This window comes from Daktulosphaira vitifoliae, unplaced genomic scaffold (assembly GCF_025091365.1).
Source record: "Daktulosphaira vitifoliae isolate Bord-2020 unplaced genomic scaffold, ASM2509136v1 Scaffold_4, whole genome shotgun sequence".
NCBI classification, from domain to species: domain Eukaryota; kingdom Metazoa; phylum Arthropoda; class Insecta; order Hemiptera; family Phylloxeridae; genus Daktulosphaira; species Daktulosphaira vitifoliae.
In genome coordinates this window covers 36764596-36792111 of record NW_026099575.1, presented here as the reverse complement: position 1 = coordinate 36792111, position 27516 = coordinate 36764596, and the positions used below count along the sequence as shown (strand labels likewise).

At 25.3% G+C, this 27516-nt stretch overlaps 2 protein-coding genes and 1 long non-coding RNA gene across 8 annotated transcripts in view; 1 reads left to right on the top strand and 2 right to left on the bottom strand.

Moving 5' to 3' along the window:
• Positions 1–18244, top strand: part of LOC126905789 (guanine nucleotide-binding protein G(q) subunit alpha) — a 24042-nt gene extending 5798 nt beyond the window's left edge. Inside the window, exons 2-9 of one of the 6 annotated variants that reach the window (XM_050685845.1) lie at positions 10319–10503; positions 11542–11696; positions 12174–12302; positions 12713–12841; positions 13605–13734; positions 13835–13988; positions 14658–14765; positions 16866–18244. In XM_050685845.1, the coding sequence (XP_050541802.1) occupies positions 10319–10503; positions 11542–11696; positions 12174–12302; positions 12713–12841; positions 13605–13734; positions 13835–13988; positions 14658–14765; positions 16866–16948 (1073 nt within the window). In that variant the 3' untranslated portion in view covers positions 16949–18244. Of the gene's footprint in view, positions 1–10318; positions 10504–11541; positions 11697–12173; positions 12303–12712; positions 12842–13604; positions 13735–13834; positions 13989–14095; positions 14204–14657; positions 14766–16355; positions 16488–16865 lie in introns of those variants that run through there. The other 5 variants (XM_050685847.1, XM_050685843.1, XM_050685841.1 and 2 more) reach the window with 5 other exon arrangements.
• Positions 18245–19602: 1358 nt separating this feature from the next.
• LOC126905793 (SUMO-activating enzyme subunit 1) lies at positions 19603–21490 on the bottom strand. The gene is made up of 6 exons (XM_050685853.1): positions 21156–21490; positions 20917–21088; positions 20271–20506; positions 20107–20207; positions 19912–20038; positions 19603–19835 (listed from the first exon to the last, which is right to left on the bottom strand). Exons 1-6 carry the CDS (start codon positions 21248–21250, stop codon positions 19682–19684), a joined length of 885 nt encoding a protein of 294 aa, XP_050541810.1. The 5' UTR covers positions 21251–21490; the 3' UTR covers positions 19603–19681.
• Positions 21491–24913: 3423 nt separating this feature from the next.
• LOC126905798 (uncharacterized) lies at positions 24914–27399 on the bottom strand. The gene is made up of 3 exons (XR_007704106.1): positions 27262–27399; positions 25372–27129; positions 24914–25307 (listed from the first exon to the last, which is right to left on the bottom strand). It is a non-coding gene; the product is annotated as an uncharacterized LOC126905798 (long non-coding RNA).
• Positions 27400–27516: the final 117 nt, after the last annotated feature.

Here is a 27516-nt window from a genome sequence, read left to right as displayed (position 1 = left end):
TAAGGAACCAGCAGATCAAGTAGCTTTTGGAATAAAACACCAATTTTTTTAAAATTAAACACTATCTAAAGATTTGCATCGAAGCGTTTATTTTTGATAGTGATTTTAATCACTGTCAGATATCATTATACTTGATCCAACTATACCACGTCACAACTGTGCCGCGACCCCCCTGTGCTGGGTTTTTTTTACAATGACAATGTTTAAAAATATAAGGATATGATAGGTTTATGAATGAATAACCTATGGATATTTTTATGGTGGCTAAAAGCACCATTTCCCAGGTGCAAAAGCTTTTGCAAAACCACTGCACTCAATTTCTTCCCTAGTATATATTAGTTCAACTCTAATTGGCTGGTGGTAAACCAGCCCAAGTAATTGAGTATTAATTAATAAATATAACAAATTCTTTATTTCTTTATAAATGTACAAAATTAAAAATTAAGCACCAAATTTAGATAACCTTAAATTAAACTTTAGGTTTTAAATTGTAGTAATCTATGTCAATGTAATTTTCATTTATTCAATTCAATGTATAATTTTTATATAAATTAGTTCTAATTAATTATCGGTTTTTAACTAAAAATGCTATAACAAGTAGCTATACAGGGGATTAGTTTAACTCAATTTCTCGCAAAAGAAATACAATATTGAAAAAGAATTTTTAGTTTTTTTTTTTTTTTTAGTTACATATACTATATTATCATACTAATTACATTTTAAAATCTTTCCTCAAAACTTAAACGGGTTTGAACATTTTTTAAATGGCAATATACATATTAAACTAGCTTATAAAATAGAAAATAATTTAATTAAGAAAATAATCAATAACAACTTTTGATCCTGTCATTCAAAAATTATTAGTATTTTAATATATAGAATGGAGTAAAACGAGTAATCGGGTGGTTTATGAAAAATTGATCATCTGTATAATCAAGCCTATAAGTTAAGTATATTATCATCTTAATAGTGCATCCTTATTCATTTCTCTTTTTCTAGTTTTTTTATTTTTATAAAAATTTGTTAGGTTAGTTATTATAATACAGCATAAATTTTAAAACTTAGAAAGAATATCTAGATTTTTAAGTTTCGATTTGAGATATATGATTATTTTATAATCTTTTTCTATTAAGAATAATATAATGCTATGATATAATATATTAAAATAAAGTTAAACATATAGGAACTAAATATATATAGATTTTTTTTTGTTACATTAAGTCTTGATAAATTTTTTTAACTTTATGTCTTCTTACTTTTATTGATTCTAAAATAATCTAATTAATAAAAATTTTGAAGCTTTTAATATAAACACAGTTTTAAAATAACTTGAGTAATTTAAATCAATTTTCGATTATTTATGTCACTTCACTGTCATGTATTTCAATTAATCCTATTCAATTTTCCTATAGAAAACAATTTTGAGAAGAAAATAATTTTTAAGAGTTTATCATTCATCATACTAATATAAATAAATTAATTGTGTAATTTGGGCAAAATTTTTAATTGATTTTTAAGGTAATTGGGTTTTTAAGATTTTTTAGACAATACTAGTTAAATTTTATGACATATATGAATTAAAATAACTATTTAATGATGCTCAAAGAATTATTGATGATAAAAATTCCTAACTATATTATTTACAAATATAATTGTTGATAAAAATTATATGTTAAAAATATAAATAGATAAACATAATTTAAATTATTACTATGGATTTTATGTAAAACTAAAACTCTTCCCCTGACCACATGATATTATTTGAATCATTTGAAATTTTTAGGGGTCTCAAAAGTATAGTTATGCGACCCTGGAAAAACACCATAATAAGTAGTATTTTAATTATAAAAATATATTTTTAGTTGATCTTTATTTTTTTTAAATACTAATCTTAAAAATGCTAATTAACACAGAAAGTTTTGCACTATAGTTACTTTTGTTGTTACTTTTGATTAATTAAAATTTTTGTTTTTATGATTTTTATTAATTACACCAAACATTTTATAACTAATACTTTCTACTATTTTTTTTTAATATCTTTCCAAATTTAAAAGTTATTTTTTAAACTAGTTTTTATTTAATTATTATTGAGCTATAATGGCTTTCTACTCCTAAAAACAAAAATGATGGTTATAATATTATCATATAATAAAATAACATTTTAATTGAACAATTTTTTTGATATTTATTATTGTTAGTATTTGTAAATTCAATAAATTTTTGTATAATGCATTGGATACACAATGAAGTAAACACCTAATTTTATTTAAAGTTATAATCAAGCATATATTATATTTAACATGTTAGTTTTATCTTAAACTTGACTTGACTCTATATCATTATACTGCTTGAGCTTAATTATAACTATTTCATATTATTTAAATTTTAGTTTCATTATCACATACCTAATAATGATACCTCAATTGCACATACCTCAATTGCAATGATTGAAACTATAATTAGTTATATAATTAAAATATTACACTATTTTTATGTAATCTTCTATTTCACTCATTAGGTGAATTATAAATTAAAAATAAAATATAATTATAATTTAGTAGTGATAATAGAAAAACTTCATCTAAACTCGGTAAATTTTGTAGAAAAATAATTAACAAAATATATAGCTTATCTATAAAAATATTTTTTAAATAAAGTTATGCGGGAGCTTAAAGACAATAATCCAACCTTATAATTCTTTGTATACTGGCGTGTGAGGATTAGTTACAGAAATATCATGATAATATTAATCGGAGTAACCGTTATCAATTCGTGCAATTGCGGAGGCGTATAGTTGAAAGGTTAATGATTAATATGTTGCTCATTGTTTTTTACGTTTAGTGATAAAGTCTTTAATTAACATACACATATTATAAAAAATGTCTCAATATTGGTTTATTTTGAGTGATTGTACTTGAAAATGAAATATCTATTAAAAATGAATATTCAATGGTCATGAACGTTTTTTAGTTACAGCCACTAATACCGATTTACTATTTATCTTAACTATTCATTATTTTTCTTAAAGTTTTTGAAAGAAATAATTTTTTTTTTTTTTTAAGAATTAACTAAATTAAAACCTATCAAAATATTTGTTTAATAATGTTTGTGTAATTTTTGTTGTTATGGATTTAGAGTTAATTTTTCTTCATTGGATAAACTTCTTTTTATCTTCTATACACGTTTTACCATATGACGTCACTAGTCTCTACTACATCTCTAGGGATGAAGTCTGTCTGTGTAGAAATGGTTTTTAAGGACATAGTAACCTGAAAAACGCCAAATTTATTATATCGCGTTAAAACATAAAATGCCTAATTAACACACTTAGCTAAATTTTAGATATCTTGGTTTGTGCATATTCATATTTATATACATAAGATTTCATGTTTTATCTTGATTTGAGTCTTGAAAAAAAATATTCGTTTAGTTTGACTAAGCAGTTTGTTCATTGAGTTCAAACTGTACAAATAAATTTTCATCAATTGTCATATTTTCTTTCGCAGGGAAAGGTAAATTAGAAAAATACTTTTGTAATTAATTTTAACTTTTTGCTTATTATTCTTAAGTGTTATTTTATAAAGGATCGAATTGACCTTTATCATTGATCATAAAAGAAAAGAAACTGTTTTAAAATTGTATTTAAACATTAATAGATAATATTAATAAATAGGTGTACACTTAATTGGATTTGTATTGACGTTATATTATTATACGCATTGCGCTTTGCTGGTCTGACGGACGCCACGTCACAACTTGTAAGGTTGCAAGGCCAAAGATTTCCGAACAGTACTCTCTCGGGATTCACTTTTGTGCGCTTTTAGTCATAAAGTAAATCGCCGTTAAATTTATATAAGTGCTTCCACCTCTTCATGAACTTTTGGTTCAGTCTCTTGAGGTAAAGCAAAATTTTAAACGTCATTATTGAAAGAAAAAGTTGTATTTTTATAATTGAGCTACAAACGCTTAAATTTTGAGATACCCTCGCGCATATGAATTATTTTGCAGAATTTTTATGCATCGGGCATTGGTTCCATATTGTGTATTTGAAACGAGCACAGAGAAGATTATTTGACGATTTGGACAGTTTTCAGAATTCGGACCACACAATGCCAGATGTTTGTTATAAAACGCTAATGCACACACTCCGCGCATAATATGTATATTTTGCAGAGATAACGCCAAGGCGCTGTCGGTCTGTAAAATTCTTTAACACGTTCATAGATGTTAACAATAACTAACACATTTTTTTAAAACAATTTATCAATATCTCATATGACTCGCTATAAATTGATTTAAAAGAAATTTGGCGTATAGAAAGTACACGGAGAAACCCCTACTAGGGTCATAACTTCCTTTAAATTTAAACAGATACAAAGTTTCAAAAACGGCAGGTACTTATTTTCTTTTCATCAAATGTACAACATATTAATGAATAATAAATGTTTATTAAAATTTTATAAGGTTATCACTGCTTGACTTTTGATCAATCAATGTGACCTATTACCAAACATTTTTTTCTTAGCCAAATTTGTGCGCTTCTCTGGTCGTCTTTAGCACTCAAATGCAAAATTGCCCTTAAAATGTTACGACCATGTTAGACAAGATTTTTGGTCACAAACGATTTTACAATAATAATAACAATATTATGCGGTCGAATATTCCCCTGAGCCGAAGCATCGACGGGTTAATGTGTGTTACTTAAATTTCATCAAACGTAATCATGCGTCATCGCTGAGAGTACACCACCACTAACACACAAAACTCAGTGCGTCCAATTATGTAACTGTGCATACTTAGCTATTTAACATCGGCCCGTGTATACTCATAAAATAGCATAGGACTTTTTACGATGGCTAAAGTAATATTAATTATTGACTCACTCTATGATGTTCTATGAGTGTACTCGTGCAGGTGTGGATACACCAAATGTGCCTAATGATAATATTGCATTTTTCAAGAGTTTTGATTGCTCAGAAAAATAAAAATATATGTAAATGAATAGTCGTAAGACAGATAAGCGACTATCGCCTTAATTGAAGTATCATCTGCACTGTAATTATCTTAGTCTCAATGAATACTCTCACAAGTCTGTAAAAAAATCACACATTTATAAATATAATTAATTTTTTACTATATAGAGAACATTTTTTTCGTGAATGAATAATTTCAATATCTATACTTTTAAATTTTATTAAACAAATTGTTGTTAATTTTTCAATAAATTAAAAATTTATCAGTAAAGACTATAAAATATATAACTTTTAGAACTAAATTTACAAAATATTTTATGTCATTTAATTGTATTTTTATTATAAGTAATTTTATTTTTTAAACTCAATTTATTTTATTTTATGAAGGGTCCAGTGAAATAATATTTTCAGGAGATAAAAAATAAACTAAATAATTTTAGTACTAATATTGGTACTAAATGTTAGGCATTTTTATTTTACGATATTAGATTTCTAGTGTAGGATGGATAAGCTCAGCGATCGCATCAATCTGCTGAAAAAATGATTCGTTCTCAGAAAATATTAAAAAGGGAATTTATAAAAAAAAAAAGTAGAAATAACTAGTTATTGCTCATGACCCTTCAATTGTACTTGAATAAAGTAATTTCCAATTGAATGTTGTATATTTTTACGCATTGGTATAACATGCAAACAGTGTCTAAAATAATTTTACTAGAAACTTGAAGAATCTTATAGAAGCTAATAATTCATACAAAACCGTTCTGAAAATGTCTTCTTTGGATATTGCTTCAATTGGTCTCTTGATCCTAAATCTCACCAATTGGTCAAAACTTTGTTTATTTATCGTGACTTTTATCCAATAATAGAACCATTAGAATGGCGTCTAAAAATATTTTAGATATGAAAGTATCATTCTTATGAATGATTAATTTAGAAAGGTAAAATCAGCTTGAACATGTTATACATAATATGAACTGTAAAAATAGAAACTGCTAACACTTGAAAATTTATTTTAGCCTTTATAGCAATTGAGTTGTTTTAATCATACAGGTTCTATTTCAAATTATGTTACTACCAATCGCATCTAAATGATAATTGCCCTTCGCCGAAGTCGGTTAATGCTTTTAGAACTCAATTTGTACTTAAAATAAATATAGGTTTTCTACTTATGTATTCTTTATTTTCTTGATTGTAATACTTCACATATTTTATTATTCAACCAATAATCGCGTTTTATTTTAAATCGCTTTTTCAAAAAATTTATAAATTATAGTTGCAATCAAAAAAATTTCTTTTTGTGAAAACCTAGTCGGGATATAAATTTATACACATTTTTTTTATGACCCGAATTCGATTTGCAGACAACGGGCACGTTCTTGAATTTTAATTTGAAAAAAAAACTTTCTCTTTTTATCTTAAAAAAAAATGATTGACTTCAAATGTTTTAACACTTATTACTACAGGATGAAATAAAAAATATATAATTAAGTATTGTTGTAGCATTTTCCCTTGTATAAGTTTAATACGTAAATTTTAAACTAATAAAAAAATTAAAACTACCGGAGGCATTACAATTCAGGTCCATTGCACACTTGCTCATATGCATTAACTCACATTAACTATAATCGATCCGATCATACATAGGCTTATGTGTTTCCACTTCCACGATGGGCGTATGTGATACTAATCACTAACGGTACCGCTTTTGATGTACCACTTTTTTTAGGTCTTGTAACTCGTACAAATTTTTATTTCATATATTATACAGCGAAATGACAGATAAATGTTCTTGTTATAATTTGTTGAAGATTTTTGCAAAAAAAAAAAAAAAAAAACAGAAATTTATTATGAATTATAGTAAATTTCAAACGTGTTTTGAATTACTGGTGGCTGAACTTAGTTATGTGTTATATTAATAACAGCCTTTATATAAATAAAACACTAATGGTTTAAAAGTTGCAATAATAATCAATGTGGCAAACTCTTCTGCTTTAGCAGTTAATAAAATTATTGTCTATTTTGTAATAAATATACATATATTCAAAAAACACAAATAATTTTTAATTTTTTCAATACTTTTTAATCATTATTATTATGTTCAAAGTCTTTAATAAATTTTAACTTGATGAAATCACATAAGTACATTACTTGAAATAGAATAACGACACATTAATTTACCTTATCTCGTCTTAGAACTTATAAAATATTTATTACAAAAATTATAATTTTCACTATTTATGTAATTAATTTTAATTTTACCTATATTTTTTTTTTTTTTTTTAATCGTACATATTTGGGAAGTTTAATCATTTTATTAATAGTATGTTTTGCTTTGAATAATATTTTTCGTTATTATTGTTTAAAGTGTACTAAAAGTATATAATGATTTGCTGCATTGCCACGATGGCCTACATTGTCACATTTAGTAAATAGGTTATTTGTTCTGTATAAAAAAAGGTTTATTTTGTAAATAACAGAAGTTCACTATAAAATCGTAAAACGCTTTCTTGAGTAAATTAATAATTTAAAATCATTGAATAATATTTATTCAGTGGATCTCTTTAAATTTCAAATTATATTTTTCGAATAAGTTGTAAATATTAATCACACAATGAAAGACATTAATAAATACTAGTTTTGAATAATTTGTACAAAATATATATTTTTTTAATTATTAACATTTCCATTAGTATATTACTATTCGTTTGTTTAATTTCTATTTCGAATTCCTAAAATATGTCTACACTCTTTTACGTTATTCCATTTGCAGTCATTTAGTTTGGGTATGTCGCCAACGAAATAGAATATATATTTATAATACAGAGAACAGGCGTAACGCCTTGTAATGTGGACGATAGTGACGTTCGTTTGCGGGCCACATGAGTGTCAAATAATTATTTTGTTCGATGGTTATTAAATCGATTACCCAATAAATGTGATTGAGATAATTATTTTAATATAATACTAATGCAGTAACGTGTAATGCAATCCCGGCAGCCGTGTGTGTGCATGTGCCGTCATAACCGCAGATTGTGTAGAGGAGAAATAGTAGAAATACCGTTACCGGTACCAATCGATCGCGGCGTGCACACGACTGCGACGTTGCCGGGTTGCGCATAAACACGCGAGTCCGCGACTGTTCAAAAATTTCCAAGAGTACCCAAGCGCACTGCCCAAACACTATATAGCCGCTCGCGCCGGGCGGTTTATGGGTTGGCCCCCGGGGACGGAGGCGGCATCGGCAGTGGCGGACCTTACCATGAGGAGAGGAATTTAGGGGGGGATGACACTCGCTCGAACTCGGGGCCACTTAATATCGTGCCATTTTCAATTCCGTCGACTTGAGATTCTTCCTCTCCTTTTACATCCTTATTATCATAACCACATACCCCTCGCCGCGTTCGGTTTCCTCGCACCTATCCTACATCACACGATCCGACGGTATTTTTTTTACAAATTCGACTAGGTGACGATCTGTTTTGTCTAAAACATAAGATGAAATTGCCATCGACAACATACAATTAAGCTAAAGACCGAAATAACGAAAATGTTGATACCAATCTACTGAATTTTTCTAACTTGAACTAATCACTGCAACGGCCTACCTATGAATATCACTGTAGTCGCCGATACTTGTTGATTACCGATTTTTCCAAGGTCGCGTTTCAACCGGTAAATCTTACAGATATTGTACGACGAAAATCATTTTCGTCTAACAATAAACGTGATGCGACAAGATCCAAGTTGCCTTGAAAATGAAAAAATATCAAACAGAATATTAATTATTTAATTATTAATTACTAATCAAAATATAAATTATAAATTACTAAAAGAAAAAATGTTTGATCGCACGATCAAAGTCCGGTTTTGTGATACGAGGACCACGAATGTGCGGTACCAATATCAGTATAAATAAATGAGCCGTTATTAACTTTTTGTTTTGATTATCTACTCGTTATTTATTGATAATTGGTCGTATTCTGTTTGCACCTTACCACCACCACCACCTGCACGGTGGTATTAAACAGTGTTTAATATGCACTGAGAAGTTTTTTGGCACCGCTTAAGATTAGATGAACAGATAATGTTAATAAAAAAATAAAATGTAGTTGTCTAAAAAAACTACACGATTATCAAAACTTTTTTTTTTATTCTTTACTAGATATTTGTCTATTGATGTGGTTCATTGCACTCCCTAGTGGACGCTCTGTACCCCACGTGACGACTACCCAGAATACTAACCTTATGTATTTGGCGATTACATAGATGAAATAGTGCACCTCATAGCAGCAGTTAATGCCGCTGTTCATTGCCACATTGTGACATTTTGTATTCGTTTTGCATGATAAACTTTCTCTCGTTTCCGAGTATGGTCATCGTTTGCTCATCATTATACACTAAAATCTTATTTTTAACTACCAATATTTTTTTTTATTAGTTCAGTGAAAGTTAAAAGAAACGAATTGGGGAGGCGTAATTCATTTTTTTAAACATATTTAGAAATAATATATCTAATATCTTCCGTTAAACGTCGATTCTATTATTAAATATTACATCATTATTATATTGTACTCGTCTCCTACATGAACACATATAGTAATCAACGTTTTCAAATAAATATTTTAATGTCTTAAATGATTCACAATGTTGTTTTGAGTTTTTGTTATTTTTTAACATACTTAATGTCCACTGATAAAATTGTTGTTTTTCTAAGATGAACTAATATAATCGTTTCTTATGGTTCTGACGAATCAAAAATTATATCTAAATACTTACATAATTTTATGATAATAAAATACTTGGTTAACGTGTACAAAACGATTTCCAACTTAATTATTATTGATAACATACCTATGGAGATTAAAAATTTCAACTTTCACTTTTAATAAGTTAAAGCTATCAGTTGGTCATTTTTTGTAAAATTATTTATTATTCTCCAAAAACTATTTATTCAATTTTTTGAAAATAAAAATAGTTTTCATCGCAAACCCAGTGCACTGAATAATTTTCAACATTACTGATAAAATATAACAGACACTAAATGACCTATTGAGATTTTGAGAAAACCACGACCTGTAGTAGGCACTTTTTTAGTCATCCACATTTTAATTAATAAGTGCGCCCCTTGGAGTTAAATGATCCGCTATACTCCTTTAATGTTTCATTATATTTTTGCACCTTTAATGTTTAATGGTATCATTTGGGTTAGTAAACCTCCGTCTATAAAGAATATATTTCCCTCAAGATAACAACCCTACGACTTTGCATTGTTATTAAATAATCAAGTTGATTTTACTGTTTTAAAAATTACTATGACTATTTTTACTTTATTTAATGTTTTACAGGAACTGGTGAATCAGGGAAATCTACATTCATCAAACAAATGCGGATTATCCACGGCTCTGGTTACTCCGACGAAGACAAACGAGGGTTCATCAAACTAGTATACCAAAATATTTTCATGGCCATGCAAAGTATGATCAGGGCCATGGATATGCTCAAAATACATTATTCTGATCCAACTTGTTCTGTAAGTATTGTACCTTCTTTGGTCTATTATGAACTAATATTAAAATATTTTCTATCAAAAATGACACAATATTTGACAATCATCGTAAATATTTTTTTAAGTTAAAAAAAAAACTAAATTATATTAATAATTTTAGTAGTTTAATAAAAATTATTAAACATAAATATTGCCCATACAGTATATAGATTTTACTGTTGGAACAATATAATTTTTTCTTCCCTAAACATTTATTTAAAGAATAGTCGCAAGCAAAACAAAAATATTTTTAACTAAACAAAATGCTACTTATTCGCCCATGCTTATCTTAATTTCAATTATTTTTCGAATAAATATATAAAATACGCATTAGTTTGTGATACCAGTCAAGAAAAATTTGCATGATTGAAAATGTGAAAACGACTTGTTTTATTTTTAAACTTAATTAATCCAAATCAGAATTGTTCTTAGCTTATGCTACTTTATTCAGTAGTGATTATAAGGGTAGAGGGGATTCAGATTCTTCAGACAGTGTTATTTATATATTATATAATTTATAAGGTAATAATCTGAAACATATTTCAAGTACATACATACTCTTTGGACCCCTTCCAGAAAACTTTTGAAAATACGCCACTGACTTCATCAAATGTTATATATTATTTCATTAAATATTTAGACAAATAAAATGTCATTATATTGAACATTTACTTTCTGAAAATTTTTTATAAAAAAAGTTTTCCCATTGAATCCAAATTTTAAATGCCGTTACAAAAATATTAACTGTCCAAATGCTTAACGTATATTTTATAATGACCATATTCAACATACACGTGGATTTACTGATGTTACTGAACCCAATTATTATTGGGATAATTATTTATTTAATCTATGAAAAGAAATGTGTAAATAATTTTTGGGAAAAAAACTAACTAAAAAAGCTAAAAAGTATCCAGTATTATTACTATGTATCCAGAAATGTTAAAAAACTAAAAAATGATCAATGTACTGATTGAATTCAGGGTAAACTATTTCATCTTAAATAATTATTTTATTATACAGGAACGTGCGGAGCTCATAAAAAGTGTAGATTTTGAAACAGTAACGACTTTTGAAAGTCCATATGTTGAAGCGATTAAAGCACTCTGGGCAGACTCGGGTATTCAAGAGTGCTACGACCGAAGACGTGAATATCAGCTCACCGATTCTGCTAAATAGTAAGCATTTAAATTCATTGGTTATAGGTATTACTTTACCTATAACCAGATCTCATATAATATACCTAAACATAACCTGTAACAAAATAAAAACTTAACTAGTGTAATAACAAAATAATTTTTGAAATTTTCTGAATTTATTACTATAAGATACAGTGTATATTTTACACTTTAAAAATGCTTTATTGAAAATTATTTTTTATTTTTTACAGGTTCATTTATTTTTACAATTTCAATAAGTTTACAGACCTCTTATTCGGATTATTAACAAGAAAGTATTATTTCATTTTTCATCTTTTCAACTTCAATATTGATATCTAAAATTTTATTTAAACATTAAGTTTTTTTTTAAATATTTCATACATTGAAATTTGTGAAATCCGAATTAGAGGCATTTAATAGTGTAAACACTGTTGTAAACTGGGTATTTTTTTTCTTTAATATATATTTAAAATCATATATAATTCACGTTTACAGTTATTTAATGGAAATAGACAGAGTGGCCAGTCCAAATTATCTGCCCACTGAACAAGATATACTTAGAGTAAGGGTTCCCACCACCGGTATAATTGAATACCCATTTGATCTTGAAGAAATTCGGTTTAGGTAAAAAATGTTTATATTCCTGTTTAATGTGCATGGGTTATAACTAACATTGAACATATTTATGCATGGAAGTTTGTTTGTGATTTATAAGCTAAAATTATTTTAAAAATTACAACTTGTCAGGAAAATTTTTTATCTTTAAACTACTATTTATTTTACTAACTATTTTTTTTTTTATTAATTTTTTAAAATCTAATTTATTATAAATGTGTTATTTTATAAGCTGTATGCTCTATAAATTTACTTTCATTTTTAATTTGTGGACATTATTTAACCATGAAATCATGAAACCTTTAAATATTCTTCTTCTTCCTCGCCTTAATTCAAACTACTTGGGGTCAGCCATGAGACCTTTAAATATTGATGTACAAAAAAACTAAATATTTTTATGAAAAACTTATTTTGTACAGTTACCTAAGCGATTTAGCGAGAATTGAAGCGTCTGATTATTTACCTACTGAACAAGATATTCTTCGTGCTAGGGCTCCAACTACAGGCATTATTGAATACCCTTTTGATCTTGATGGTATTGTTTTCAGGTAGCCTTGCAATAATAGGACATTTTTTCAATACTTCATATTATAGCAAAAACCCTTAAGTATCTTGAACCTAGTAACCTATTAACCTAATTAATAGTAACCTATTAAATAAAGGGTCCAATGCAATAACCAATTATTAGTATTTTTTTTTTTTTTTTAAATAACACTTCAATATTTTTTGAGAATGAATGATTTTTTTTTTTTCAGAAAATTGATGTAATTGCTAAGCTTACCCATCCATTAGAAAAGCTAATATCATAAAATAAAAATACCTAATAATCAGAGATTAGTACCATAATTATTTAGTTTTTTTTATCTTCTGAACAGTTTTAAAAAATGAAGATATCAGGTTATTGGACTAGACCGTTAAATTGAATCACTATTGACAAAATTAGAAAAATAATCTGTCCTAAATTCCTAAACATATTTTTTATTTTATAATTAATTGAATAAAACATAATTAATTCAATTTATCATGTATTTAATCATTTTTAGAGAGTGCAAAGTTTTATTTTGATTTTGCTTTTGCTTTATATTTATATTAATAAATAGATAACATTAATTATGTTAAATAATTTTAGAATTTTTTTTTTTTCTAAACGCTTTTTTTTAACTTATATTAACCTATTTATTTGCAAACTCTATTATCATTATGTTCTTTATTAAGCTTTTGTAGTACTGTCACATAAATATTTAAGTAAAACATGAATGCTGAAAATATTTTATTATGTAAAATATACTCCTTTAATTTTCAATATTTTAGAATGGTTGATGTTGGAGGACAGAGGTCAGAAAGAAGAAAATGGATCCATTGTTTTGAAAATGTGACATCCATTATCTTTCTTGTAGCACTTAGTGAATATGATCAGATTCTTTTTGAATCCGAAAACGAAGTATGTTACTTCATATCATTTTATTTTTAATTTATATTATTTTAGTATTATAAGTAATTATTATAATCTAGTTTCTTACTATATCCTACACTGTTTTTAGAATCGGATGGAAGAATCAAAAGCATTATTCAAAACTATCATAACATATCCTTGGTTCCAGCATTCATCTGTAATATTGTTTTTGAACAAAAAGGACCTTCTTGAAGAGAAAATTATGTATTCTCATCTAGTTGATTATTTTCCTGACTTTGAGGGTAAGCTTTAATAATATATTTTTTTGTTGATTAATATTTATGATTTATCTTGATAAACTTAAAATAAATTGCTCTTCATTTTAAATAAAATTATATATCGGTCTTAGGACCCAAGCAAGATAATGGAGCAGCACAACAGTATATATTAAATATGTACTTAAAAACTAATCCAGACCCTGATCGCATGTGTTATTCACATTTTACAGTTGCTACAGGTTAATTTTACTATGAAATCCATTTATACCTCCTTAAAAATTACCTAACCTGTGCCTATTTGATATCCATTTTCAAATTAATATTGTAATACTAAATTTTGTGTAGAAATCATGTATTTTTAGTTTAAAAAAATCAGTATTTAAATTTTGTAGAGTTAGTACCATACTTTTTAAAGAATATTTTTACAATTATATATTATTATTCCTAAAAATTTGTATTATAACATAAATTGTTATTATCAATTATTTTTTACCATTTTATAATTATTAGATTACAATTTTTCCGAAAAAGTACCTACCCTCCTTAATATATTTGACACAATTAAGGGTCAAAACACTTGAAATAATAAATAATAACATCATATATTAACAAACCAATTTGATTTCAGGATGATTTAATATAATACTTTTATAAATTAAACTATTCTAACCTTATAAATATCTATTATAATAGGTCCTCAAAGGGACGCAATTAGTGCAAGAGAATTTATTCTAAGGATGTTTGTGGATTTAAATCCTGATAGTGAGAAAATAATTTATTCACATTTTACATGTGCCACAGGTATTTAATAAAATTCATATTATGCAAGTTGCTTGCGAGTGTTTATTTTGTTAATTGCATGTTAATTATTAAAAATCATCAAAAAATTTTACCAATCATATAAAATTACTAATTTTTACCATAAAAAAAAAACATTAAACTGATTTAAAATTTGTATTGTGTTTGGGTAACAGTTATTTTTAATTTCTATTACAAATCTCAAATTATATTTTTCTTTAATATTAATGTTTTAATTATATTAATAATATTACAAGTGATATCTAAAAAATGTATTATCATAATATATTGATATTACTATATCAATATAAATAGTGTTGTATCACAATTTAAAATTATAAATAAATTATTATTAAATTATAAAACTAATAATAATAATAATACAAAAATAATAAAAATTTATTATATTAATAATTTTTTATGATATTTTTTAATTAAAAATGTATCATTTGTTTCTGTGAAGTTATTAACTAAAACTACTTGTAAGTAGGGCACAAGTATATACAGTATCCCAATGCAAAAATCACTATTTTTCCATTTCAGTTAAAATATAAAAAATTGAATGCTTAATTTTTCCTTGTTTATACATACTTATGTATTTATGAAGATTTGAAATCAATAACGTGCTATGTATCATAAAATTATTTTTAGAAATTCATTTTTTAAAATTCTAAAAAATATGTAAAACTCTTAAATAGATTATACTGAAAGCTGCTCATGAAAAAATTTACATTTGTCCCCTTTCCGTTTTATTAATCTATGTATATATATGTATCTCCTTTATTTCGCCTCTTTCCACTCTTAGCGCCTTAACTCCTTTTATATATTATTGGAGTTGGTCCTAAAACATTTTTCTACTACTAATGTTTTAAATTTTTGGTATATAGACTGTTATTGATTTAAAATCTTCATTTAATCATTGATTAAATAATTAAATGAAAGTTTTGTTTTATAATAAAAAAAGATAAAAAGTACTATTGACTAAAATTTTGTTAAATTTTTTACACAAAAACATCAATATTCTGGAAAGTCAGAATTGTGGTTCTTTATATTTAAAGTCTCTAATGTAGTCACATTCTTCTATTTACACTTATTAATATTTTATAATAAATATATGTTTTATTTTATTAAATAAAATGAGACTAAATTATTGTAGGTTAATAATATGTATGCTAGATCAATAAATATGTATAACAAATTATACTTCAACGCTTTAAATATTTACTAGTTATAACAAAAATGTTTTATACTCAATATATAAGATTTATACTAATAAATGTGTTTATTGTTAATTTAAAACAATTTGATGTTTCAAAACAATTATTTCAAGTGTATTATCAAACTAGTGTATGAACAATTTACTGGAAATTATGAGTTAGTTTTTCTTATTTTGTTTATTTTATTAGTTATTTATTCCTGTTTGTAAAATTAATTAAACCTTAAGAAGTTGTAATTTTTAGATTCCTTCTCATATTTTTTTTTATCAATTTTTTCCTAATCTAGAAAAAGTCAAACTATTAAATCTTCATTCTTTTTAAATTACTTTTTTACTTATTGTTTGTTTTATATTTTGCATGCTGCATGCTTCTTCAGACACGGAAAACATTAAACTTGTGTTTTGTGCAGTCAAAGATACAATAATGCAAAGTGCTTTAAAAGAATTCAACTTGGCTTAATTTTATTATAATAATTTTTATATTACTAACAGTGTTATAAAAAAAAATGATTTAGCTTAACTTGCATTATAATGTTAATTTCTGCTTGTTATTGTTATATTTAATTATTTATTTAACTTACAAAAAAAAAAAAAATTTAGATTTAATATTTAATAATCAGTATCCATAAAAAAATGTTTGAATTTTATAAATAAAAATATAATATAAAATAAATTTAATATGAAAATAATAACAAAATAAAATTAGTGGTAAAATGGATGCTTAAAAAATATAACGTGGATTTTTGTGAACAATTTATTTATTAATTATTGTATTTTAATAAAAACATTTTATCCTTTAGCATGCTCTTAAATTGGATATTTTTCTTTTTATATTTACATAATTAGAATTTCAAATTAATTTAAATTTATGATTGAAATTTTTACAGATACTGAAAATATTAGGTTTGTCTTTGCTGCAGTTAAAGACACTATACTACAATCCAATCTCAAAGAATACAACCTAGTGTAATGATGCAACACAACGTTAAGGCCCCATGTGTTAATATTTTTTACTATTTTAATGTTAAAATAATACAATTAGTATAAATCCTAACGTCAAAAGATACATTTTAAAATACACCCAGCAAAAAATAAAAAAATGAAAACTAATATTACATTTTTGTACAATAGTTTTAACCAAATATGTTTTCTCTCAAAATTTTATTTCTGTGAGTGTCAGTTTGTTAATGTTGGTATCGTGTGAGAGTCAGCAAAAACCCATCAAGATTTTGAAATCATAAAATTTAAAGGGTAACTTGAATTTTTTAAAAACAAATTTTTTACTAATGTAAAAATTTATTTAAAAAAATTATGATGAATACTTTTTATAAGAGCGCATTTTTATTATTATTTTTATTAAAGTTATAATTTTTTTTATTATTATTTAAAGAAAATTATATAATTAATCTCCTATATGTTCATCGCATTTAACCCTCATGTTATTATAATTATACATACTATATAATATTTAAATAATAAAATTAATTTTACAATGTGAAATATGTACATAAATTTAATGAAAATAAGAAATTATTAATATCAGAATATAAATTTTATAAGTGTAAATGAAGCAAAACTGTTGAAGGGCACTCTAAAATCCAAAAAGTAATTATTTTTCTGTTTGAAAAATGTTAAGTTATTATTTTATTTTAATATCATTGTTAAAATAAAATAAGGTGAAGGTTTGATTTGTGCAATTTTAATTATTAAAAAAATAATAATTTAAAAAAAAACCCTTAAAAATTTTGTTGAAAAGGGTAGTTCTAGTCACAGTCTTATGAAATTTATAAAAATTATAAGTTACCTGTGTACATTATTTTAAAAACAAATTGATTTTGATGTTTATAAATAAATTATTTATGGGCATAGCCTTTAAGAATATGCTCACCTCAATTTTGGTTCTGTATTCAATTAATATATTTTTAAGTCGTTGTTTGATTATTATTTCTTTTTATTAGTTATTAATTAATAATATAAAAATATATTTATAACAATATGTTGAGAGATGCCTTGTATTAACAAACATAAAACAATTAACAAAAATTAAATGGAGTTTACATACAATACATTTATATTAATATAATTTATTTAATGCTAACAATATCAAAAAAATTCATACATCCAAACTTCAATGTTTTATTATCAAATTAAACAAGGATCTCGATAACTGTTACATTGATATATTTGTATATACATTAAAGTGATCACGCCACCAATCATCTAACCAACTAATGTATTTATATTGAATAAATTTTATTTCTCTGTGTTGCTTTGTATAAAATTTTTATACTACTACAAGTGATTATTTTCAATACTTTTATACAGTTTATGAGATATAAAAATTCTTTACACTTAACTTTTTAGTTGGTAACCAAAATTTTTACATTAGACATTTTACAACTTGTAAATGCATTTTATTATTTATATTCTGATATTGAACTTTGGTTTTGTTTTAAATATTATTATCATTTATTTTATTTTTATTATAATTATTACATTTAAAATTTTTGTTTTATATTGTTTTTTTTAAATTGTCATTAATTTTATTATTATCAATTAAGAAATGCTGCCGATTTTTATTTTATAATTTTTATGAATCGGTTTTTCCGATTTTACTAGTGCAATTTGACTTTAAAAATTATTTGCAAAACATGATAATTATTTAAATAAAAGTACTTAGTCAAAGTGTTACCTGTTAGTTTACAGTACTAACAAAGTATATGTATATAAGAAAATATGTAATAACGAAATATATACATATTTATATACATTTTGTTTAATAACAATCAAATGTTGGATAAAAATTATTCCTTGAATTCATTATTTTGATACATATGTAAATAGTTTTTTTTGTGTGATGTCTAATGTGAATTTTTCAAAAAGAAAATATACAATTATATTGCTTTTTAAAAAAAACTTCTTATTTCTTCATATAACATGATATGTTTAAATTTAATTAAAAATAAAATCACAATTTAAGACTTAATTTTTCTATAATATTAATTTCCATTATAAAAACATCTAAAAAAGTGACCATTTGCCCCAAAAAGTGTCTCAATACTCCTTATAGAACACGTTAACCATATAAAATCAATTATGAATCAAATTAAAAAAATTTTGAGATATAATTTTCATAGAAAAATTCTAGATTTACTTTTGAACTAACTTAATATACTATACCCTTCCAAAAAAAAAACAGATCATTATAAATCCCAGTTTTATGTTGAATTATTATGGAATAGAGTATTTATAGTTATTTAGATAGCACAAAGTTACCTATTCTGATCAATAATTGTTTTACACTGATTTTTATTTAATATAACTTCAAAATATTATTAACTTCAAACACTTTTTTAAATTGTTTTAAAATTGCTCAATTTATTTCTCCATCATATAATTGATAATGTTGAAAATCAATGAATTCATCTTAATATAGTTTTGGTTTAATTAATAAAAATTTCATAAATTATACTGTTAATAGAAATGATAGCATTTTATGATAAAATAACAGCATGCCTGGTTAATAGAGCTGCAATGGATAGTAATTTGTACTAGTGATATTACTGGCATATCAGCTTGAAATTATTAAAAATTTGTCATGGTAATAAATAAAAACTTGTAACATGAAAAAATTAATTACTATATAATTTACATTACAAAAAAAAGTAAACAGACATTACATTTAAATAAATAGTTACAAATTTCAGTAATTTTCAAATTTTCCTTGGTGCTCAATATGATCATAGAAATATGCATTATAGTTCTTTATAGGATTTCCCATTATAGAATTAGTAGCAGTTTGAGCCACCATAGCTCCAACAATAGATGTAGCAGGACTTAATTCACAAAAAAGTTCACTAAAGAAATATAAAAAAATTGTTTTATCAATTCAAACTCTGATCATTTATATTATAATATTACGATTTACCCTACCTTAAATATTCATCTGAAATATCAACACCATTTAAAGAAGAAATAATTGATTTAAGTTTATCAATATCTTCTTCACTATCTTGAGGATTTGGTTTGCGGTCATATAAACAATGGAATAATAATAGTGCTGTATAATAATAATGAAATTTGAAATAAGTGTAATTTTTAGTATACAATAATAGAAAAAAAGTTTACCAGATGTTAAATAGTATGCTGCAGATCTTTTGCTCTCAATAACTGGACTTTTTGTTTTATAATTTGGAAAAATTGTGTCATAAGAAGACAGATTTAAACCACTACAAAGAAAGATTATTTAATAAATACTTCATAAAGTATAAATTAATGTTAAAAATACTTACACGTCTTGGAACATATAACCAAACAAACCATATACATCAGCAACAAATAGTTTAACATTTGCTTTTTTACAATGTTGATTAAGTTTTTCATAAGTTACTGGAGAACACTCTGTAGCAATCACTACATGAAACGATTTTACAAAATTTTCATCATTGTCGTCAATGGGAGAGGTATCAGCAGTAACAATAACATTTGGATTCAATTTTTGAGCTGCATTAACACTAGCTTTGGAACGCTAAAACAAAATTCTAATATCAAGTTTATTTTTATTAAGTACAGTTGAGAAATAACAAAGTTCTGATTAAATTTTTTGTTTTTTATGTTTAAATATATTATAATATCTTATAATTGAATCAACGTTATATAACATTTTAACATCTTTACAATTTTATGTTTAACATTAAAAGGATTGGAAACATAATTTACTACCATAATAGGAGCAAACTACTACTTTCTTTCTTACATACAATTATTTAAAAATAACGTCCGAAAAGAAATTATTTTTGTTTTAATAAGAACAGTTTTATATCATAAATTTACATTTATTGACATCATATATTTTTAGTTTTTGATTATCTTTTTATAAAAAAATTTGTTTGAAACATTATAATATTAATTTTTTCTTGCCCTAAAAAATAAACATACATTTCGTTCCTGGCTATCATGTCCAATAAGGAATTGTGAGCAAGTATCCAAAATTGATACATCTGTATGGTCTTTTAGTGTGATAGAATGAATACCGCTTAATATAAGGTTTTTCGCTATTTCAGCTCCCAGCCCTTGAAGTCCAATGAGCAAAACTTTTGCAGTTCTTAACCTAGAACATTAATTAATATTATTAAAAAATTAGTCCTAAAATATTTATTAAATACTCTTATAATTACTTTTTTTGTGCATCATATCCCCATAATCGAATTTGTCTGTCATAAACTTTACGTTCATCAGCAGTAAGTTGAACATCACCATTTTCTGCTGCCATTTTTACATATACTTTACTTAAAAATTTTCAAGAAACAATTTTTTTTCTTAATTATTGAATTCTTAAATTAAAGATAATAAAGTTTGACGATTACAAAAATGTTTAAAGCCCTTATACGTTTATACTTTATAGTTGGTTCACTATTATCTAGCAAGCTCTTAAGCAAACAGCGGCAAATTACAGGCGTTATCAAATATGGTATATAAACTTTAAAACCGAGCTGTATATTACCACAGACTATATAACTTTTCATATAGTTTGTGATATTACCATTTCGCACATAAAATAAAACCTTATAGAGATACGGACCTTCTCATTGGCTATACAAGCTATGTGATAACAATATTATATTTGGCGGTAGTTTTGAAATTTTTTGTATCCATTAATAGATAAATACTATAATAATCATATTGATATCGTTTTATTGGGAGGGAAAAGTTGTTTGTGATTACTTTCGTAATTTTAATTATTTTCATATATTTTATTTTAAATTTCAGTTACATTTTGAAAGTGTTTCTCAAACTTTTTTAAAATAATTTACCATTATCATTTAATTTAAATTTCACTCTTGTCATCTTTAATTTTAAGTACTACGCTAATTAAAGGTTATAATATACTTTCTTCACCTTTGTATACATATATACTAAATTATCTGTCTCAATATTTACCATTATTGAATTAAAGTAATTAAACATAATATAGTAAATATCAAATACTCACTATGCATTATTTAATATGATGTCCATAATATATCCATAATGTGTATAAAAATATTATTTAGATTTAATTATTATGAAAGGTACCATAAAAGTATTTTGACAATGTTTGATTGTTCGGTTCAAGAATATGTTAATACAAGAATTAATCCCACCTACAGAGCTCTTAATCTGGAACCTAGAACCTAGGCAGGAGTTATACGTGTGATTTTAATTACAAACTATACTAAATATACTGAAAATGGAATTTCAATATTTTATCAATGCAATCCTGTTGCAGTACTTATATTAATTCCAATTATGAAACTTGTCCTTTACCACTCTCAAAAGATATAGTTTTTGTAGACTAAACAAATTTCTGTGATCCTGAAAATCACTGCATTACTTTACTTTAAAGACCATATGTAGCAAACGTTGCTATAGGATAGTAAAAATATATAAATAAAAATCATCAAACTTCAATGATGCAAGAAAAATTTTATATACAGATGCTTTTGATGAAGCTCAAAGAGCATTTAGTTCTTCTTAAACCAGTGTATTATAAATGGCAAAAATACACGTTACAACTCGAAGGACAAGTAACGTTTCAGTTTAAATATTCAAAAAAAATGTCCTAATTATAGTTAAAGCCTACAATATAATTTCACTTATAGATTTTTGCTGTACAAAATTAGAAGAATTTTACAAAAAGAAGTTTCAAGAATTCTCAAATGATAAAAATGATACAGCATGTTTTAACTTTGAAAAAATTATTAAAAATGTGATAATGTTAATAAGAAAAAATAATTGAAGAAAACAGTACTATTATGTACCAAATAAAAGCAATAAACATATAATGTATTTTATAGAATCTAATATAAGAATATGTTCTCTGTTGAAAATCTGACCCTTTATAACCTACAGGGGAGGATTCAAAATTGGAACTTTTGCACAAAAATTTAACTTTTTCAACTTAAGTTTCGAAAATGTTCCTGTGGAATACTCTGAGCTTCAAACACATGTGAAAATGTACTATAAGTTCAAAAAATAAAATTTGTTCCGACGACTTGTCTTCTATGTGAAAATGGTTGCCATAGATAAAAACATGCAATTTTGATGTTAAAACTAACAATTTCATATTTTATTTTTTCAACTTTAAATTACTATAACTTTTTTAAAAATGTATGAGTCAATACAAATTTTTTTTTTCTAAATAAACTATATATGCCTTTCATCTGACATTCTTCAAATCGGACCATTGTCCTTTTTTACAAAACTGGTTAAGATTTTTAAACATACGAGCAAAAAGTAGAACTTCTTCAATTTAACTTTTGAAAATGTTCCGGAAATACTTCGAGTTTTAAATATATCTCAAATTAATGCTTACGATAAATACTATAAGTTAAAAAAAAAAATTGGTCACGACGATTTATCCTCTATGTGAAAATGGTTGTCGTAGTTAAAAAAAACATGCAATATAGGTATTAAAATTTACGATTTTGTATTTTATTTTTAGCTTCGATGAGAAGCTGAGAAGGTATTGGTTTTACTATGATGTGTGTTTTTTTGTGTCTGTTACCACTTTTTCTCAGCTCTCACCCAACTGAATTCTTTCAACGATACTTTAAAAAATCACAAATCATATGTAGTCGAAGACATTAGACTCAAAAATTGAAAAAATTTCCCTCGTTCCACGTAAATGGGGAAAATCTCCAAAAAAATTACAAATTTAAAAATCGCTAATTATTGACATTTTTTCAATTTTTTTTACTTAAAACTGCCATGGATCAATACAATTTTTTTATAAGAAATAATATTTATATCCCTCTTTCATTCGACATACTTTATCTTAATCAGTATATAAATAAGGAAATAGGGATCATGTAGCTTTTGGAATAATCCACCAATATTTAAAAATTTAACACTATCTAAAGATTTGCATCGAAGCGTTTTTTATAATAGTGATTTTAATCACTGTCAGATATCATTATACTTGACCCCTGTGTTGGGTTTTTAAACTTTAAATTATAATAAATTTTTGAAAAATGGATCAACACAATTTTTTTAATATATGTACTACTTTTATCCAACATACTTTTTTTAGCTTCGATGTGAAGCTGAGAAGTTATTAATTTTACTATGATGCGTTTTAGTTTCGATGCGACGCTAAAAACTAATACCTTCTCGTATTAGTTTTACTATGATTTTTTTTTTTGTGTCTGTTACCACTTTTTCTTAGCTCTCATCAAACCGATTTCTTTCATTGATCCGTTAAATGATCACAAATCGTATCTAGTCGAAGACATTACCCTCAAAAATTGCCATAGTTCTTTTAAAATGTCCAAATTAATAGTAACTTTTTCAACTTAACTTTTGAAAATGTTGCGGAAAGTTTGACACTTTTATATATATCTTAAATTAAAGCTAATGTAATATTCTTTATCATGGAAAAAAGAAATTTCGGGCTTTATTTTGTCTTCAAGGTAAAAATGGCTACCGAATGCTATTTTTGTGTGAATATTCTCGATTTTATATTTTACATTTTTAATTTTATTTTGATAAAACTTTTTGTAAAATGTATAGATCTATACAATTTTTTCATTAGAATAATATGTATATACCTCTTTCATTTGACATACTTTTTTTTAATTGGACCATTTCCCTTAATACAGGGGGGTTCAAAACTTAAAAATGCATATACAAGGTAGAACTTTTTTTAACTTAATTTTTAATGTGTTCGGGAAATACTGACACTTTTATATATATCTTAAATTAAAGCTTATGTAATATAATTTATTATGGAAAAAAAAAATTGCACTTTATTTTGTTATCATGGTGAAAATTGTGATTTTAATCACTGTCAGATATCATCTATACTGGACCCTACTATGCCACGTCCCCACTGTGCTGCGACTCCACTATGTTGGGTTTTTTTTTACTAGTAATGAAAATTAATACCTTATTATAATGTTTTATTAAGTCATATACTTTACCGTATACTGAAAATATAATTCTCGTATTTAATAGTTTTTATATAATATTTTTTTTCACAATTTTGTTACAAATATTTAGAACACTAAAATAACAAACAGATATAAATAATCAGATTTATTCATTTTTTATATTATTACATATTAATAATTAGATTCAGATTTATTATTTAAGGATTTTACCATTTTTTTTCTGTATTTGTTAAATTGTTGTCAAATAAAGTTAGACCAACAAGCGTTTCACTGTGGTACCATAAATGACCAGAAAAAGCTTTTACACCTACGTCTCTTATAATCTTATTAATTATACTGAAATCTTTAAGTTGAGTTAATAAATTTAGATCATTTCGAGGAGCAATAGCTGCACAACAACTTGTAAACCAAAAATGTATACATATATATATATTTAAAATAAATAAATTAAACTCTTGAATACCTTTAAGTTCGTCAGGTGTTATTTAATATTGGTCTTGTAACATATAATTTTTTAAGCAGTATATTATTTAGCCATCCATCTAACTTCATGATAAGCTCCAAGAGTTTTAAAACAAGTTTTCCCCAAGTGTTTCTTTCCAACACATAATAAACATAACTATTTGTAATCATCATGTGAATGATTAATTTTTAGTTACTTTTCTCAAAGTTTAATAATATTTTATACATTTGATTTGATTTTTTTAAACAATTCATGATCTGTAATCATAATACTATATGAATTTGTATTAACATAAATCCAATTACTTGAAAATCATTTAAATAAAACAATATCGGGTCAATAGGACGCCATATCAAAAACATATCGAATCTTATCAAAAACTCAACTAATAATTATTTCGTATGTGTTCCTGCATGCAAAATTCAGTAATTTCTTATCTAATTTATTCTCTATCAAAGTACACGCACCGTTTAACCTTCATCTGTTACGTAGTCCCTACACGATCAATAATATTGTCAATATTTGTATCAATAATATTGACGGAACCATATTGTAGCGAGCATTGATCGTTTAGAAGGATATTGATATGGATTTTCAATCATTGAGAGAGATTGATAGAAATTTTGATTGATGCTCATTGACGGGCAAAATTGACAGAACATATTGAACGTCTAGGATCGTGTATTGCATTTCCGAAATTGTTATTTATCAGTCAGGCATCACGACGGAACTATCGATACCACTAGGCGACGAATCGGTAGGTGAGCGTGAGTTTTTAACCCATTTGATAACTTTATATCGTAATCATCCTGGACCAAGTCGAGATGGCAGAAACCCAACCAGATACTATTACAGTTAATCTACTGTATCACTATTACGACAAAATTGTTTTTATCAGATAGTAGTAACAATTTCGCATCTCAATATACTATGAGGTTTAAAGAAATTCAATATTTCTTCTGACATGATTTTCCTATCACAAATTTTTATAGTGTCTTAGCTAATTGACACGTCTTTTATTTCTTTACCAGAATTTGTTAAAGTCGATGCTAAAATATATGTGGCATTTCAATTAGATACGTTAGTTCTATCAAGCGCCGATGTTAGCTGTGGTGTCATAATTTTTAAACATGCTTCACTTGTTGATTTTTCAACATCGCATTCAAATTTTGAGTGACTTGTATTATGAGAGCTATCGTCAGTACTTGATAGACTTTCTAATTTTTTTCGTGTGGGACGTTCAATTTCTTTAGATTCAATAATTTTGGATCATTATTTAAACGAGTATTTTTGGTTGGAATTTTTTTTAAAGATGGAATTACGGCCCTAGAATAATCCTTTTATTACGCTGAGCATCAAAGAAGTTCTTCTCTTCTTTTGATAAATCGGAATTTAATGCATTAGCGTGGCTAATATCGAATAAGCAGTTTAATGACTACAAATGCGGCTTCATTATTATTTTGAGTAGTACTAATCCTTATTTGATTTTTATTTACATTTATCCATTTAGTATGGAGTTTTTGTATTTGTGTAACTATGTGGCAAGTATGCTTTATTAAAATATTTATTTTGACCGTATTCCTATCAACTGTGTCGCACACATTGAAGCACTAACTGATAATGCCTTTTTGTTGACATTATGAAAATAAAGAAAATGACCAAGAACTTCACGTTTCGATGGAAGTCAATTACCAACGATTCTCTTAATTGGGGTTATAACAATCTGATAATGTTTTGACTTAGTACCGTCCATAATTACTAAAATGAAGTTATTTAAACTTTAGCCGTTATTAATTAATTAAGTAGGTTAAATTTACTATTAACACACTTTCAGCTTATAAATTATTGAACTATGTATTTTTATAAAATAATAAAATAAAGCTTACTTACTGCTACTTTGCCGTAGGCTAAAAAATATTTATGTTTGTGAATTCTAGATGAAATATAAGAGATACATTTGATTAAAATGTATAAAATGGTGATCTACAGGTACACAAAAACTTTTAAAAACATATGTAACTACTTGTGAACAATACATCAGACACTGCATCAATTTTATCATCAGAAAAAAGGGAACTTAATGTTTGATATCTACATTGTAAATTATAAATTTATGATTATTTAATTGATAAATAGCGTGTATAG